Source organism: Talaromyces stipitatus, genomic scaffold, assembly GCF_000003125.1.
Source record: "Talaromyces stipitatus ATCC 10500 scf_1105507295555 genomic scaffold, whole genome shotgun sequence".
Taxonomy (NCBI): domain Eukaryota; kingdom Fungi; phylum Ascomycota; class Eurotiomycetes; order Eurotiales; family Trichocomaceae; genus Talaromyces; species Talaromyces stipitatus.
In genome coordinates this window covers 3,619,666-3,635,318 of record NW_002990116.1, presented here as the reverse complement: position 1 = coordinate 3,635,318, position 15,653 = coordinate 3,619,666, and the positions used below count along the sequence as shown (strand labels likewise).

Below are 15,653 nucleotides of genomic sequence, written 5' to 3'. Positions count from 1 at the left end.
CCCTTTCTTGTTTTCTTGTTTCTCCTTTTCTTTCATGTCTCTTTCGAGTTCCTAGTTTTAGTTAAGTTCTCGCCAATCTATATATATTCCCAAATCAGTTCCTTACATGCAGGTTATAGAGAATGTGAAGTTAAAGATGGATTATTTCCAGTCTATGGACCTGCATTAGGGAACAGCTGTAAATGGTGTTACTTAGAAATAAAGGATTTTACATATTTAAATTTAAGTTTACACGTGAAAAGCTTGTTAGAGCAAAAGAAATAGTATATATGCACCAGAAGCTTAGACTAGTTAGCTGTAAAGGTTATAATTTCAGATCAGAAATATAATATACTTGACTATACATATTTTAAGAGCTTCTAGAGAACAGTAGCGATTGCTCTAGAGTTAGAATCAAGCAGGGGAAAACAGCCTAAGAACATAGTGCATTTTCTAGAATTAAATCTATGGAAAGCATTAATGTAGAATATCAGTTTCAGTACACATGTGCGCCTGGGCGCTGACAAAGTTATGTAATAGAAGCTATTATCATTAACTAAACCTATCTATTCTGGAATTAGGACACATCCATGGGTCTTTCTTTAGATTATCTCCCCCTAGGTATGTGTGATGCTCATCATTATTCATCAGACTGATGATGTGAATATGAGAGCTCATTTCAGAACAGTTAAACACCTCTGTTGGTCATGTGTCATGTTAGCAGTTCTACCTAGGTAGTTCTTGTCATCTCTAAAAGCCCATGGTATTTCCACTTGCTTCATGTCCTTCATCTACCGTCAACCACGCAACAACACTCTTGACAACGAATCATCGACATTTAAGAAATACAACGAGCTTGAAAGATTGACACCATGTCATTCGACCCAACTAACCCCAACCCCACCATGGGCGATACTTTCAAGCCGTCGCCATCCACAGCAGTCCCTTTACACGGAATCGCAATCTCAAGATCTAGAGATACCCCTGTGAAAAAGAAGAATTCCCCAAAACGAGACATGGATGACGATGTCATCATGGCAAGCAGCGAGAGTTCCGAAAGCGACACTCTTGGCAATGCGTCAAATAATAACGATACAGGCACAACTCGAAAAGCAGACGAAGTAATGTATGAGGACCTGGACAATGGGACGATATTTTCAGTTTTTCCTCTCGACAGTTCCGAAGATGGTGATGACAATGACAACGACGATGAAGACAGCCCTGAAAAGGGCCACAATAACAACGAATACTCCAGCATCGACAAATCCAAAGTGTTGAAGAATGGTGACAATCTCACAGATTGGTACAACAATATCAAAATTAGAACCCAGTCACTCAGACTTGTCAAACGTCACATATTCTACAGCAAGGCTTTGGAATTTGAGCGTGAGAACACATACATAAGTCTTGGACAGCTGGATTCGCGCGACGAGGACTTTCTGCGAATCGTACCGGTATTCGAGATTAACATGATTCCGGACGCAGCAAATCCCACCAATGTTACCAAAATGCGTACGTATTTCTGGGAAGTTGGGGAGGCTATTAGGAAGCAACGTTCCAGGACAACGCCTTCGAGCATATGGCAGTCGCTGGAAAGGACACTGGAAAGTTTGGTGTGGCCCGAAGCTGGAATTGTCGCAAAATAGCATGTGCTAGTTTTGAGCAGTACATGTTAGTCTTGCTGGAGATTCCATGCCTAATCATGTTTCATGTCATTATCTACTCATTAGATCCATAGCATCGAGCAGTCATACTTAACGTAGTATCCAATCAGATGCTCTCCATCCCATATCATAGGTCGCAACAAAAGTCAAATGTAAGTAACCTAGAGGGAAATCAGTAGACTCTAATCTACTTCAGCAGTCAGTCGGTACCCCTAGCCCTAAACCCTAGCCCTAACTCAATACTTATATAGGGATTGGCGCCTAAACTCCGTAAGCAAGCGTAGCATCCTAGCAAATCATCAGCAGAAATTTAAGGACAGAAGTAGTAATTCAATCGGTACTTGACTCAAGAAGGCTACAAACTCAGGCGTGAGTGGGGTGGGGGGCTTTATGAAGCTGTGGCTGGCATTGCGTTCTCGAGCCGAGTAACTAGTTACGCTTTCCGCATGCGGCCTCAACCACATCTCATGATACTCAAAAGACCAAGGTTTAGAGGCGACATCCCGTGAATTCTTCCAAGGTTCTTACAGTACCTACCCGAGATATTCTGCCTAGGCAGGACAGAGCTAATTCATCCATGAACCTGTACGTCCATGGATACATGCCCCTTAAGATTACGAATCTAGGTAAGACTCGGAGTAAACAACTACTAGCATCGGTCATACCCACTTCACTGAATCGCATTTCATTCAACAATCTGCCTGAGCAAGTATCAGAACTATCTAGCAATGACACAAACCAGCAACAACAACCAAAGCCAAGACAAAGGGGTAAGGATATGGATATATCTGAGAACGCCGAATCCTTCCTAGTAACACAATCCTCTGTGTGCTGGTTCCCATAAGATAACCAGACAGGCAAAGAAAAATAGCAATATAACACCGCCTCTAGGTGGTTCCCTTTTTAATTTCCCCAGTAATAACATAACACCTAAGCTCCAGCCAACGGATATCAATTTTAATGATAATTCAAGAATGAGCAAAAAAGTATAGCCAGAGAAAGGAAAAGAATCATGGGCATGAAGGAGAAGTAAGAAAAAAAAAGCAGAAAGGGAAGAAAAAGGGTTTAGTCGTATTCGTCATCTCCTTCGCCGCCTACCCCTCGTCCCTTGACACCATCCTTGCGAATGGGGATTTTGATACCTTGTAAAGCGAAGCACTTGCTCAAGGGTGTGCTCTCAATCACACCCGGGAACTTCTTGGCGGAAAAGACTTGAAATGGTTCTGAGAAGACAGAGGCAAGGACAGGGGCGGAGCCGTGATTGAGAACGGGGGCACCTGAAGCACCTGGAGATTGCGATGTTCCCACGTTGACAAAGTTCATTTTCAGTCTGCAAATTTTTAGTTAGAACTGGATAATAAAAACAAAAAGAAGGGGGGGGGGGAAGAGGCATACCGAAAAGTCCCCTCTGTACGAACACTCAAATCCTGCAAGATAAACCACACGCCAATCTTATTATCCGGATCTGTTAATCGGAACGCACTCGCACTCAAACTTCCAATCAAATTCCTTGTAAACATGCCTCCCGGAGCAGCAGACTGAGGTGACAAATTAGGCGCTTGCATGCCACCCTGATAATAGCCCCCTCCATAATACGGACCGCCCTGAGGTGGAGCAGCAGCATACGGGTTTTGATACATTGAATTCTGACCGTAATAACCAGGAACCTGTTGATGATATCCTAACGACTGCTGCGGATAACCATGTTGACCAGCAAACGATGGATATGTAGGCGAGATATTGCTTTCCTGTGGAGGTGGATATGAAGACGAGGTTGCGGTAGAGATGGACGGTGAGTTTGCCGAATGACGGACGAGGTTGACTTCACTTGTCCCTTCTGCGTTCCATAAATCGACCGTGAGGACATAAAACGAGGTATCGATTTCGTTAATATCGATTTCTTTGTCTGTATTGGCGTCTTTGACAATCAATCTGATACAGGGAGGGGGAGTAATCGGTCGTCGGTCCTACATCTGTTAGCCATTTTCTCCCGAGAGTACCTAGTAACCCACCTTATCACCGAATCCGCACATACGTGCTCGAATAGGCTGCTGAACAACATGCAACGACCATATGCGACCTCCGTGTATAGTCGAAACAGGTTTTAGATGTTCGGTAGAGCGCAAAGGCGCCACGGTCACTGAGGTCGGGTACACAGGGCCTCCCGGGGGAGCAATGCGATCCATAGAAAGAGGTGGCGGCTGGTGAGGAATTGGCTGGGACCTGTCATGCTCGACGGCGGTATACATGGTTCGGACGAACGTGGTACGCTTACCACGGTGAGGACTATGGAGAAACGAATATATGTAGTAGAAGTGGTAAAAAAGAATAGATTCTTGTAGTAAAGAGTAATCAGATGAACCGCGATCGAATGAAAAAAAGTGGATTTATCTGGTCTTTGTTGCAAGCGTCATCGTCGTAAGTCAGTCCCAAGACGGATGGAAGAATGCAGGAGCCGCCTGGAAATGGTAGCGGCTAGCCGGATGGGGTTAGCGGGGTAGTCTAATGATATCAAGCTTTATGTAATCGTCTCGACCGTTACGCCGTTACGCTGAGATCATTGTGAGCAACACAAATAAGCATTTTAAGTTAACTGGAGCTAATGAGCACCATCTTGGGGATTCATCGTTGATGCCAGAAAATGTAATAGACAGCACCTACGCTCAAGAAAGCATCTATCGATGTAGGCCGTATGTCACGTGCTTCTATTGTCTCTAGTATTGAGAATAACTGTACAAGAGACGATCATATCATTTGACAATTCGAGTGCAATGCTTCGTTAATATCCAACTGTATACAGAGACTGGATGAATGTAACCAATATGCGTATGCAGAAGAAGCTTAATGCACAAAGTCCGGTAAAGTCTATTGCTTCTCAAAGTGTAGGAGTGATTGTGATGCAATGCTACTTCTAAGATGGGAACTTAATACAATACTAACCCATAACTCCGTACCTATTCTGTAGAGACTAGAGGTCATATAATAAGAGACTGCTGGCTGAAATTCGCACCTCGACTGAATCGTATCTTGACAAAGTACACTTCTGCCACTTAGTATGATCATTACATCTCACTGCAACTCAATAATATTCAACATTCATCGCACATATCGATCTAATCTAATCAAACAGACTCCTTCGTGCGTAGTGGCAAACAAGACCACACTCTAGCCACATTTATGATATCAGACAATTGAAACATGATAAGATAAGATAAGATAACCTGATAGTCTAGAATCCAGGCACCAAAAGACGCCGAACTTGCCGGGCCGGCGATCTTCCGAGTTCCGACAATGGTACTTGCAACGCTAACCGGATCCTGGTTAGAGATTATGCACATCATTCGGAGTGTCCAGTCGATTTATTGGGGTTATCAGATGATTTGATCTCTGTGTCAGTGTGTATGATGGGTTCTTGACAGAGTGATTACTTGTCAGTGCTGATTCCGCAAGGGATTGGTCAATCGTATACTTATGCACTATGGATGTAGTCAGGTAATGCACAGATGTTACAATCGTTTTATCTAGAAGCTTGGGCATTCATGCACACGACTATTCAGACGAATTGTACGGAGTATAGACGTGCTCTGCAAGGAGCCGGCTGCAATGAATATGTACACGTGATCCCAATCATTCCATTCTATCCGATTGCAGATCGTCAATGTCCACGGACGAAGCTGCCAGCATCGGAACCACATGGGAATACCCGAGGGCCACATGAGAGGATTCCTCATGCCTCTGTAGAGACTCAATTCATGTGCCACTTGCCATGTGCCATCTCATCCGTATGAATCCGACTAGTATCACAGACGTCTATCCATCAAATCAGATATACCTCAGTTCCCACTGACCGAATACGTGCGTACGAAGTAGACTGAAAACAATCGTGAAGCGGAGAAGACACTCACTGACTCAGAGTGTGGAGTAGAAAAAGAAACAAATTTTGAGGGTCATGTGTTCCTGTATGTTATCCACTTAGCGATGCCGTTCTGCCGATACCTAGGTACTGATCCTCTTTTCCTCGGGAGAATGACTGACTCATCTGATTAGAGGCTAGCCGTCTTAAGGCATAGGTCTTTCCTAAGTGGGTATAGGGTATTAAGTCTACTGAGATTTACAGAGATTTACAGAGAAAAGTATTATGGAGTCATCCGTTGATATTCAAGCTATATAGTCGTCTCAACCATAAACCGGGAGATCGATATCATGAGAAGAGTGAATCATGAGTAGAGAAAATCGTAACCAAAAAAAAGGAAAAATACGTCAATTCATAGACGATACAGGCCCTGTTATTCCATGCAATGCAATGCTCAAATGTATCGCTTATTCCAAAAATAAAAACGCCGGAGGATGCTCATTAGATCAGATGTCGCTGGGGTATATATTCATAACAAATCAATAGTCATAAAGAAGCAAGACTTTTGTTTTCAAAATCAATAGGCAGGAATCATTGTGCCTTGATGATGAATAAAGCCATGCTCTTCAAACAGTGATTGCGACTCTGTCTCGCTGAGCAGATTGGTTTGTGTTGCGGGTTGTTTTTTTCCCGAGGTAGAAGCAAAGGCATCCATGGTAAGTTGTTCGGGTGAGGGAGGCATAGAGTCTTCCTCGTCGTCCGAGGAGAGATCCTCAGTTAATCCGGGAGGAGATTGTGTTCGTGAGGGAGAGCGAGTTAATGTGAGACGAGCGGCTTCTTCCTCTTCCTCTTCCTCGTCAGAAGCAACCTCGTTCATTGAGATGAGGGCAGGAGGGGAAGCAGCGCGGCGGAGTGGTTTAGCGACTGCGGCAGCAGTGTAGATAGCAGTAAGATCTTCAAACTTCTCCTCATCGTCTTCTTCCTCCTCATCATAATCCGAGTAATCATCGTCGCTCATATCCGAGTCATCGTCGGAGACATCGTCCTCCATTGACTCCTCCTCAATAGTATCAGCCCATCGAATGTGTGAAGGTTGAGCCTTTTTGGTAGCGTTGCGAACGGTGTTGTTGAACCATTGTTCTTGTTCGCGTTCGGCATTGGCCAGATCCAGCATCAGCGAGTCCAAGAGGTTGGCGTGGCCGACGAGGAGACGCAGATCATGATCAGAGCGGGCAGCCTCCTTGGAGAGCTTGCTGCGGGCGGTGTGGGCCAGGTAGTAAGTCTGAGTGATGCTCATTTTCTTCTTGGGTTGATCTGGACGACGGGGGAGGAAGGATGTGTTGGAGAGTAGAGAGGGAGCCATTTTAGTTGGTTGGCTGTTCTGTATATATATGTGTGTGGTGAAGTGTGAAAAGGCCGAGTGAGTCAGAGCTTTTTTTTAAATTTGCTTTTTCCGCAGCGAGGGCAGCGAGTGGGCGGTGTAGGGTGAAACGTGGAGGTCGTCGTGGCTGATTGGCTTGCTGATGAACTATCGACGTTCTTTGTCTTGACTTGTTCTGTGTTATCTTGTCTGATGGTTTTGTTGTAGCTGTTGGTTGTTCTGTGTGATGGATCTGAAAAAGAATGCAGGGCAGTCAGCTGTTTTTATGTTCCGATGAGAAATCACCATAAAATTAGGCTTTCGGATTTCTCATCAATCGCGCCAAAAAGTCCACATATCCGTGAGCCGAACTGACTCATCGCGCTAACCAGGAAAGGATTTGTCAAGCTCGGCGTCGGAAGTTGGCAGCTTTTTACGGCCGGAGCTGGAGTTAAGCTTACCCTACGAAAAAGGCATCTTACGGCCGACCACAGCCATCTTCCTAGCCATACTCCATACATAGCCATCATACCATGGATGTTCCTCCATGGTCTGATTCTTTTCATTCATTCCTACACTTTACGCCCTTAGATAGTTCTTTCTTTCGATACACCGCTACCACTACACATGCATACTAACCATCGACGTAGGTTTAGGGTCAAAGCTCACTGACAAACCCGTCCGGATTTAAAATCAAGCTGTGTCGCTTTCGGATTCGACCTTTTTCCATCTGGTGCCGCCTTAAACCGTAAACCCTTAATTCCAGGCGGGTATTACTCATCTTACATAGTAGTCTCCGTGCTTGGCACCACTTTACTGGGAAAAAATCTGCAGGCCCCACGATTGGACGACAGACCCGCTTAGCAATCAGCCTTTTTTTTTTCTCCAATTCATCCGAGGTGACTAATTCTGAGCCATGGGTTGTGATTATTAATTTTGTGTTTGCATATATCATGAGTGCATCATATACGAATTTAATTTGAAATATTCTTGGATCCGAAGCAGTTGCTAAAAACAACTGTTTGTCGATGTGACAAGTCTGCCTGATGGTCGATCACTGCGAGTTAACTCCGTTGTCCAGGCAGCCCAGCTGATCCGAAGCACAAGCCAATCATAAGGCTGGATCGCATTGATTCAGTTATGCCCATTTTCCCATATCGACCAATCACCTTGCAGAATCATGCATGCAGATCTTCAATGATTCATGATGCCTAATTCTCAAGGCTTTCAGTTTTATTTTCTACTTAAAGCGACCAACACTAACCATCCCATTCTCAGTAACGAATGCGATTCTCACCACAATTCCCCAGTTTCAACGAGGAATGCCTGGTGCCTGCCCTGAGGCTGAAACGAAACATACTCAGCCTCCTTACCGCTCGCTTCTGTTGCTACAGTTGCGAAGGCTTCAAAGTTTTCTATACGAGAGTGGATACAATCCTGAATCAAGGGCCAGCCCTCCGTCATATTCGTGCCTATCTGATTGTACTATGTACGTACGGAGGACATTTCTGCTGGGGAAGCTTCTTGAGGCTGAACTGACTCAGCTGAGTCACACTGCTCGCATTGACCAGTTATGTCTGCCCTACCGTCCACCTGCACCCCTCCACAATTGTTAAAAGACTTTTTAAAAACAGCCCTAGATGCCTTATGGAGGGCTACATGTACGTATAGATTGAGTTTTTTTCAATCAAGGTTTTTTTTTTCCCTCTCTCTTGTCTTTACTTTCCCTCGTCTGATAGTGAATGTCTAGATCCTAGAGTATGATTTGTTGCTTGATGCTCACATAATGTATTGTCCATCAGCCTGTTTAGGATAATGGAATAATGATTAATCATCGGTATCTAGACTTTTTCACCCGCGGAGTCGGTACGTCGGTGCTTCGGATTCGATAAAAGTGCGATTTTTGATGCGCATAACTCTGCGCTAAACCTAACCCAGACTAGAAACCCGAGCTTTGAGCGGACGGATATAAGCTGGGTCTTTTCGTCCGGTCAGGTCACGTGCAGGCTCGGTAACGGACAGCTTCCGGAGTAACCACGGAAGTTCGGATAAAGCAGCGACTCTGCTCGAAAAAAGAACGAAACGAGTCAATGATGTAAACAGGCCATGAGAATCTGGTTCCGGCCGAAATATATCAGTATCCGCTATTTGCTGCTTTTGTGCTTGGAGCCCTACTACTTGCAGTCTCAATCTGATCTTATCTCCGGGTGGTCTAGATTCGTTTGTGCTTTAAGCTTGATAGCTTACTCCTTACTCTGAGTACGTATCTGATAGTTCTTTAACTCTCTTTTCAGCGCACTCGCGCTACGCCGTGCAGCACAAACAACATGAACCCTAGACGACGCCATCGGTCCCGGATTAAGCTTAGCACCATATAGGGGAGGGTTACCAGGGCTGGAGTCTGGCTCGCCTGGCATCTCTTAGCTAGCTACACAACATCGACACACATTGTGCCGATACATGGCTATTCTAATATGAAACCTTCTATCGCAGTACCTTTTCAATGGATATAGCCGATAAGCGGTACATACTGTTATCAGTGCGATTCTATTGGTTAGATTGTGACTATGGAAATGACCCACCCAAGGATCAACAAAATCTGGAGGCAAGCACGCGGAGAAGAACTTTAACATCATCAAACTATGCTTAAATCTTATTCTCATCTGTAGATGAGAATTACTGCAGAAATGGACAATCCAACGCATATAATTGATCCCGATGGAGAGGTGATTCTCGTCTTGAAAGATGCCAATCTTCCGTTCGCAGTGTGGCCGGACGAGAAGGGGGATGAGGGGGAGAAAAGGTATTTCTGGATTGAGTTTGTATGAGTGTTATGTGCCATGGTTGACATTATATTTAGCATAACATCTGAAGTGCCCAGTCAGGATAATGCACAAGAATCAGAGACTGAAGTGGAAGTAGAGGAAGAAGAATGTTTCCGCATACGAGTCTCTGCCAAACACCTCACCCTTGCTTCACCAGTTTTCAAAAGCATGTTAGTTGGAGGTTGGAAAGAGAGTAATACCTTCCTTAACAAGGGATCTACTGAACTCGCTGTGCATGGATGGGATCCCGAAGCTTTCTTGATATTCTTGCGGATACTTCATTGTCGGAATAAAGAGGTACCTCGTAAAGTCAGTTTGGAACTCTTTGCAAAAATTGCTGTTCTGGCGGACTATTATGGGTGCAGAGATGCAATGGAATTTTTCACGAGTGTGTGGTATGATGAAACACCCGGTGATTTGATCTGGAATCGAGATCTTATGCTTTGGTTATGCATCGCATGGGTTTTTAAACGATCCGAGGCTTTCAGGTCGGCGACCCAAGTTTCCATTCTGAATAGCACGACTCGGATATCGAGTTTGGGACTTCCACTTCCTGCGAAATTGATCGGTAAGTTTGGAGAACTGATTCTCTTCAAAAAAAAGATTGGAAGACTGATTATTTTGTAGACAATTTGAATGAGAAAAGAGAGAAAGCCATCCAGTCGGTCCTTGCTGCACTTCAGAAACAACGGAGCATCTTTCTCGGTGACAGCTGGGCCTGCGAATATGCATTTGAATGTACATCAATGTTGCTGGGTGGGCTTGAAAAACAGATGTTTGCCAATGGTTTATCACCCGAACCAGTCCCTCCTTTCGTCGGTTTCAGTTATAAGGATCTGGTCAACAAGATTCGGGCCTTCAAGGCACCAGAATGGTCTGACGACCATTCTTGCATTCCCTCGGGTAGAGGCTATGACCAGCTCAAGCTGTCCACGGACATGCAAGGACTCAACATTAATTACTACTCTTGATTTTCGCGTGTCTCAGCGGATTTCCACCTTCACCGAGTTTTAAGCTGTCGTCGTTATAGCTTGCCCGGATCAGATAAGGTATTTGTTCTTGTCGGAACGTGAATGTCGACCCTACGCGTTTCGGCACTGGATATTAGTTAGTCCGACGCGGCACATGCGTGCCGCATATATATCTAGCTAGTTATCCCCTTATTCTTGGGGGGCAGTCATCAATATCAGGAATTCCATACCATATTGATCAGGCTCGTCAGCTCGTCGGATTAGCTGTTCTACGTGTCTAGTGCTAGCGACCTAGACGTAGATAAACTGACAGTTCCATATTGAAGCTGTACATACATCTACCGACACAAAGGAATTTTCACTATTGCTGGCAGCTCTTATCTACTTCTTATCAATAAGCCATGCTAGCTATTTCTGCCCCACTAGATTTCGAGGATTAGGTAAGCTAAACCTAATCAAGGAAAGCCTACAACATTGATACAAGGAAAATTCGAGAACTGAAGACACAAGATTGAGCCTACGAATCAATTTTACAGCTCTATATCGAGAATCTTCTATTGAGATTGTGTGAATATTGTCTGTATAGGATTCTCAAGTATAAATAGTGTCCAAAATCCCATCAAGATGTAGATAGGAGCATGCATAGAATTAGGTCAATATCAATATTTCCCACTATAAGGCGTCCTTGGGTGTTGAGCTTAACTGAGTTCGTGCTAGTACATAGCAAATTTCGATACTAGATAATGATCACGTGTTAACACAACAAACTGCAACTATGATTAGTTGAACCAAATAATAATCAACCTCGCTATGTATGAGACTGCCATAACTACACAAAAATTGAACAGCAAAGGTTTCATTATTATGAACACCCCTACCTATCTCGGTGTGCAATAATGGATCAACCAACTAAGAATAAAAACCACGTGATAGATCCAGATGGAGAAGTGATGTTTCTCCTGGGCAATGCGAATGCTCCATTCGCCGTCTGGGACGAGAAGAAGATCGGCAAACCGACTCCCAAGAAAGCTGTCAAAAAGCCTCCGAAGAAGAAGGCCAAGTTGGATAGTGCAAAGGTTTGTTTTTAGTCTTTGAAATAATTCTTCTCATGGGAAGTTAACACGCTGATTGATGCCTTCCCCTGAAAAATAGGAGTACATTCGTATCCAGGTGTCTGCTAAACATCTAATGTTAGCGTCGCCAGTACTGAAAAAGACCCTTTCGGGTGGATGGAAGGAAAGCGAAATTTTCGCTAAGAAGGGTTCAATAGATCTCGTCGTGGAGGACTGGGATCTAGATGCATTTTTACTCTTTCTGCGAATCCTTCATTGCCAACATCACGATTTGCCCAGCAGCGTTACTCTGGAAATGCTGGCAAAGATTGCAGTGATGGCTGATTACTATGCGTGCAAGAATACAGTCGCATTTTTTGCGAATTTATGGATTGAGAAATTGGAACCAGCCTTTCCCACGGAGTATTCACGTGATTTGATGCTGTGGCTGTTTGTATCGTGTTTTTTTGACAAACGAGAACTGTTCGCGAAATCGGCCTCCATTGCTATGACAAAATGTAATGCTCCAATAACAAATTTGGGTCTTCCAATCCCTATCAATGTGCTCAGTAAGTCCTTTTCCGACGTTTTGGCATCGTCCTTTATTGACATCCTCTACCAAGACAGGATAAATATCGACAGAGAGTGGTACATACAGCACGTTATGAAACGTTTGAAAGAACAGCGTGACTTGTATCTAAGTAAAGACTGGTCTTGCTCATTGGATTGCTGCTCAATGTTATTAGGCGCATTAGAAAAACAGATGCATTTGAACGGCCTCTCTTTACCTGGACCCCAGCCTCCGTTCTACGGAATAAGTTACGAGACACTTGTCACCGCGGTTCATTCTTTCACTATTCCTAGGTGGGCACCAATATCAGATCTTACGGGTAGGTATAATACCGAGCATTATTGTGAAGAGACACGTCGGGGATACAACCTCTTGGAATTCAAGACTGTTTGCGAGAGTTTATTACGAAATTGGTGACGACATCTAAGATTAGTGATGCCTTGTAAGTAAAATGCTTACATTGATAGTGCATAAGTCAGTTACTTGGTTCAGAACGAAGAAATGGCTATTTATTACGTGGGTCCCCGGTAGACGCGACCTATTTGCGGAGGCGAGTTCCATCGCTGTAAATCAAAGTAGGTCTCCAATAAGAAATTTTTGGGCTACCGATACCTCCTGTGATGCTTGGTAGGTGGTCACAAATCTTAGCCACTTATATTCTGGTATAACGGAACGCAGACTGAACAATCTTTGCCAGACGCGCTCAACCGGAAGAGAGAGGCATCAGAGTACTTTTCCACCGTTTAACAGAACAACGACTCCAATTCCTCGAAGACAACCGATCATGCTCGTTCCATTTCGCACCCATGTTATTTCTATCAATATGACTTTGGGTTCCTAGGACAAACAAATTCACTCCGGTGGTGTCAAAGAAACTCCAACCCCCTATACTGGCATGAGAAACCGAAACCTCATTGCTGTAGATGCTTCTCTTGAAGTTCCAGAGTTCACAATAGTATCCCGTGCAGATCGAGTTGCGAGGTGGCATACTTGTGAGAGGATCGCCCGTGAATACACCCATTTGATGAAGTATTCCAGCTACTTTGGAGGGTTTGAAGGGGTATCAGTGATTGGTGCTTGATGACCCTTTTTCTCTAAGCAGAAACCTTCTATTAAATATGGTTTAATCAGGTACTAGATCTTTCACTTATCAAGTCATATGTGTCTTAGTTTCGGGCAGTTTCTTTATACTTCATCAATTTGGATCTTTGTTCCCACTTTTCCTACCCCGGCAACCCGCTTTGATAGAGGAAGGTGGTGGCTTTAAGTCCTTTCTTGTGTTAGCGCCGATCAATATCCTGATGAGCCGACTGACTCGCAAGTACTTGTGCTGTATAATCCGATGCATCCTTTATCACCACCACTTTCATGAATGGTGTCATACCCTCTCTCACCCATTCTGCCAGAAGCATATCCTTATACGGCGGAAGATTCATCAAAGCTCCAGATAGTACAAGCACGCTGTTCCGAGGATGACACACGTTCTTTGCTGCCAGGGGCTTGATCATTTGGACAAGGGACTTTGTCCCGGATTGCAAGATAGATTGCGAATGGGTGTCGGGATTCACACCTCTGAATCCTAGTTCCGTGACGATTCTTGCTAGACCACTTATTCTATGTTTTTGTGAGATATCCGAAGCGAACAAGGTGGAAAGAACCTCGTTCTCTCTACAGCCGAGTTTGGCCAGAATTGTCATTTCGAGTTCGGTAAGATTGCGACTCTTATCGAACTGGCTTTGCTCTACCTCTGCCAAAACAGATTGGAGTGCTCTTTTACCGATATCAAATGCACTTCCATAGTCACCGAGAATATAACCCCAGCCACCAGTGCGGCCCAATTGGATGATCTTATCTCCCTCCTTTCTAAACGCTGTCGCCACAGACCCGGTTCCGGCGATGACCGAAATGCCACATTCACCGGAGCCATCAGTAGAGATGGCCGAGCTCAGAAGCATGTCGTCGCTAGTGAGTCGCATTTCTTTGTGCCGGTATGAAACATTGAACAACTTCTCCAGTCTCCAGATAAGTTGCTCAAGGTTGCTATGGCTAGTGTGGTAGATGCCTGCCAACCCAACCCAGACCTGAGTCAGCTTAGGCAGGTGGTTTGGGCCAAATTGGTTGGCTTCGGGTAATTGTGATACTGCTTTATGGGAAGCCAACGTGATTTGTCTCATGATATCGTCCAGTTTAACACAGTTGAAGTTGCAAGCACCAGCTGTACCTCTTCCTACCACCCCAGACCTCGTGGCTATTGACACTGTGCATTTGGTACCACCTCCATCGACGCAAAGAAAGTACTCATATACGACAGGAAGTTCCGGCAACATAGAAATTGAAGGGCCCAAATTGTCGAGAAAGTTTCGAAAGTTTCCATCCACTGACACCAATCTATGTTTCGCATCTTTTAAGGCCAGGCCAGAAATGGCGACAGCACAAGCCAGCTTGATGCTTCCTTCACACTGCTCGATGAGACGGTCAAGTATAATATCGCCATCTTCTGATTCTGGGACATTGATCGACGTTGAAGAGACAGTTCCATCTCGATCCAAGGTATACACTGGACACCCTGCGCAGACTTGGCGCACGATTCGTCTTCCACGGGCCCTGAGTTTGTGGTTCTTAACTCGAACATCAATCATAAGACTTTTATAAGTCTTCCCAAGCTTTATCATGGAGCATGTACTAATCATGTTGAGGATTTGCTTTGCGGCGCTGCCAGCTTTGAGTCTAGTACTTCCAGCCAGAAATTCTGGGCCTGTCAATACACAAATGCTGTACGTTGGTCTAAGTGCATCGAGAATGGACAGATGGGTGTTGGTGAGAGCAGCACTAAGACAACTCTTTTCTATGGCTGTTCTAAGTGCACCAAGAACGAAGGGTGTCCTCCCCGATGCAGAAATACCGATGACAGTGTCTTGCGGCGTTAATTGAAGAGCTTGCAATTTGGTAACGCCATCGTCTTCAGAATCTTCGGCGCCCTCCTGTGCGTGGATAATGGCACTTTTACCTCCTGCGACCACAGTAATAAACTGACCTGGATCAACTGAGAATGTCACTGGTAATTCGCTACTATCCATAAACCCTACTCTGCCACTGTTACCGGCGCCAACGTAGATGAGTCTTCCCCCGGCCTGGAGACGCGGAACTAGGTCGTTGATCAATGACGATATATCGGGAAGACAGGACGCAATGGCTGTCGATACCTGTGCCTCTTCGTGGTTAAAGGCCTCGCAAAGCCCTAATGTATCGTGGAGGTCAATCTGGTGCGCCACCGGATTTCGGGCTTCGGTTTGGAGATGGTCCAAAATGTTCTCACTCCTTGATAACGCCATAAAGCTAGCAGTGATTTTCTCGGCCATTTGCGTTTATTCTGATTTA

General features: G+C 44.7%; 6 protein-coding genes across 7 annotated transcripts, besides 1 other annotated feature; 3 read left to right on the top strand and 3 right to left on the bottom strand.

The window, feature by feature from the left end:
- Window positions 1-851: 851 nt before the first annotated feature.
- On the top strand, window positions 852-1,635 carry TSTA_124290 (uncharacterized protein; the record flags this gene model as incomplete). Its single annotated transcript, XM_002482649.1, has 2 exons — window positions 852-1,491; window positions 1,541-1,635. 2 exons carry the CDS (start codon window positions 852-854, stop codon window positions 1,633-1,635), a joined length of 735 nt encoding a protein of 244 aa, XP_002482694.1.
- Window positions 1,636-2,316: 681 nt separating this feature from the next.
- Window positions 2,317-4,058, bottom strand: TSTA_124280 (developmental regulator VelB). Its single transcript, XM_002482648.1, has 3 exons — window positions 3,656-4,058; window positions 3,039-3,610; window positions 2,317-2,973 (listed from the first exon to the last, which is right to left on the bottom strand). The coding sequence occupies exons 1-3, from the start codon at window positions 3,890-3,892 to the stop codon at window positions 2,709-2,711; spliced, it is 1,074 nt and encodes a 357-aa protein (XP_002482693.1). The 5' UTR covers window positions 3,893-4,058; the 3' UTR covers window positions 2,317-2,708.
- Window positions 4,059-4,843: 785 nt separating this feature from the next.
- Window positions 4,844-4,863: a microsatellite.
- A 1,172-nt stretch (window positions 4,864-6,035) lies between these two features.
- TSTA_124270 (uncharacterized protein) lies at window positions 6,036-6,859 on the bottom strand (the record flags this gene model as incomplete). The annotated part of the gene is made up of 2 exons (XM_002482647.1): window positions 6,036-6,096; window positions 6,129-6,859. 2 exons carry the CDS (start codon window positions 6,857-6,859, stop codon window positions 6,036-6,038), a joined length of 792 nt encoding a protein of 263 aa, XP_002482692.1.
- A 2,684-nt stretch (window positions 6,860-9,543) lies between these two features.
- On the top strand, window positions 9,544-10,883 carry TSTA_124260 (uncharacterized protein; the record flags this gene model as incomplete). The annotated part of the gene is made up of 3 exons (XM_002482646.1): window positions 9,544-9,674; window positions 9,717-10,249; window positions 10,309-10,883. The coding sequence occupies 3 exons, from the start codon at window positions 9,544-9,546 to the stop codon at window positions 10,650-10,652; spliced, it is 1,008 nt and encodes a 335-aa protein (XP_002482691.1). The 3' UTR covers window positions 10,653-10,883.
- A 157-nt stretch (window positions 10,884-11,040) lies between these two features.
- TSTA_124250 (uncharacterized protein) lies at window positions 11,041-12,996 on the top strand. Of its 2 annotated transcripts, XM_002482645.1 has the most exons (3): window positions 11,041-11,505; window positions 11,586-11,728; window positions 11,805-12,996. In XM_002482645.1, the coding sequence occupies exons 1-3, from the start codon at window positions 11,463-11,465 to the stop codon at window positions 12,690-12,692; spliced, it is 1,074 nt and encodes a 357-aa protein (XP_002482690.1). In that variant the 5' UTR covers window positions 11,041-11,462; the 3' UTR covers window positions 12,693-12,996. The 2 variants fall into 2 exon arrangements, with proteins under 2 accessions (XP_002482690.1, XP_002482689.1); XM_002482644.1 differs by having other exon boundaries at window positions 11,041-11,728; window positions 11,823-12,996.
- Window positions 12,997-13,555: 559 nt separating this feature from the next.
- TSTA_124240 (N-acetylmuramic acid 6-phosphate etherase, putative) lies at window positions 13,556-15,634 on the bottom strand (the record flags this gene model as incomplete). The annotated part of the gene is made up of 2 exons (XM_002482643.1): window positions 13,556-13,883; window positions 13,920-15,634. 2 exons carry the CDS (start codon window positions 15,632-15,634, stop codon window positions 13,556-13,558), a joined length of 2,043 nt encoding a protein of 680 aa, XP_002482688.1.
- Window positions 15,635-15,653: the final 19 nt, after the last annotated feature.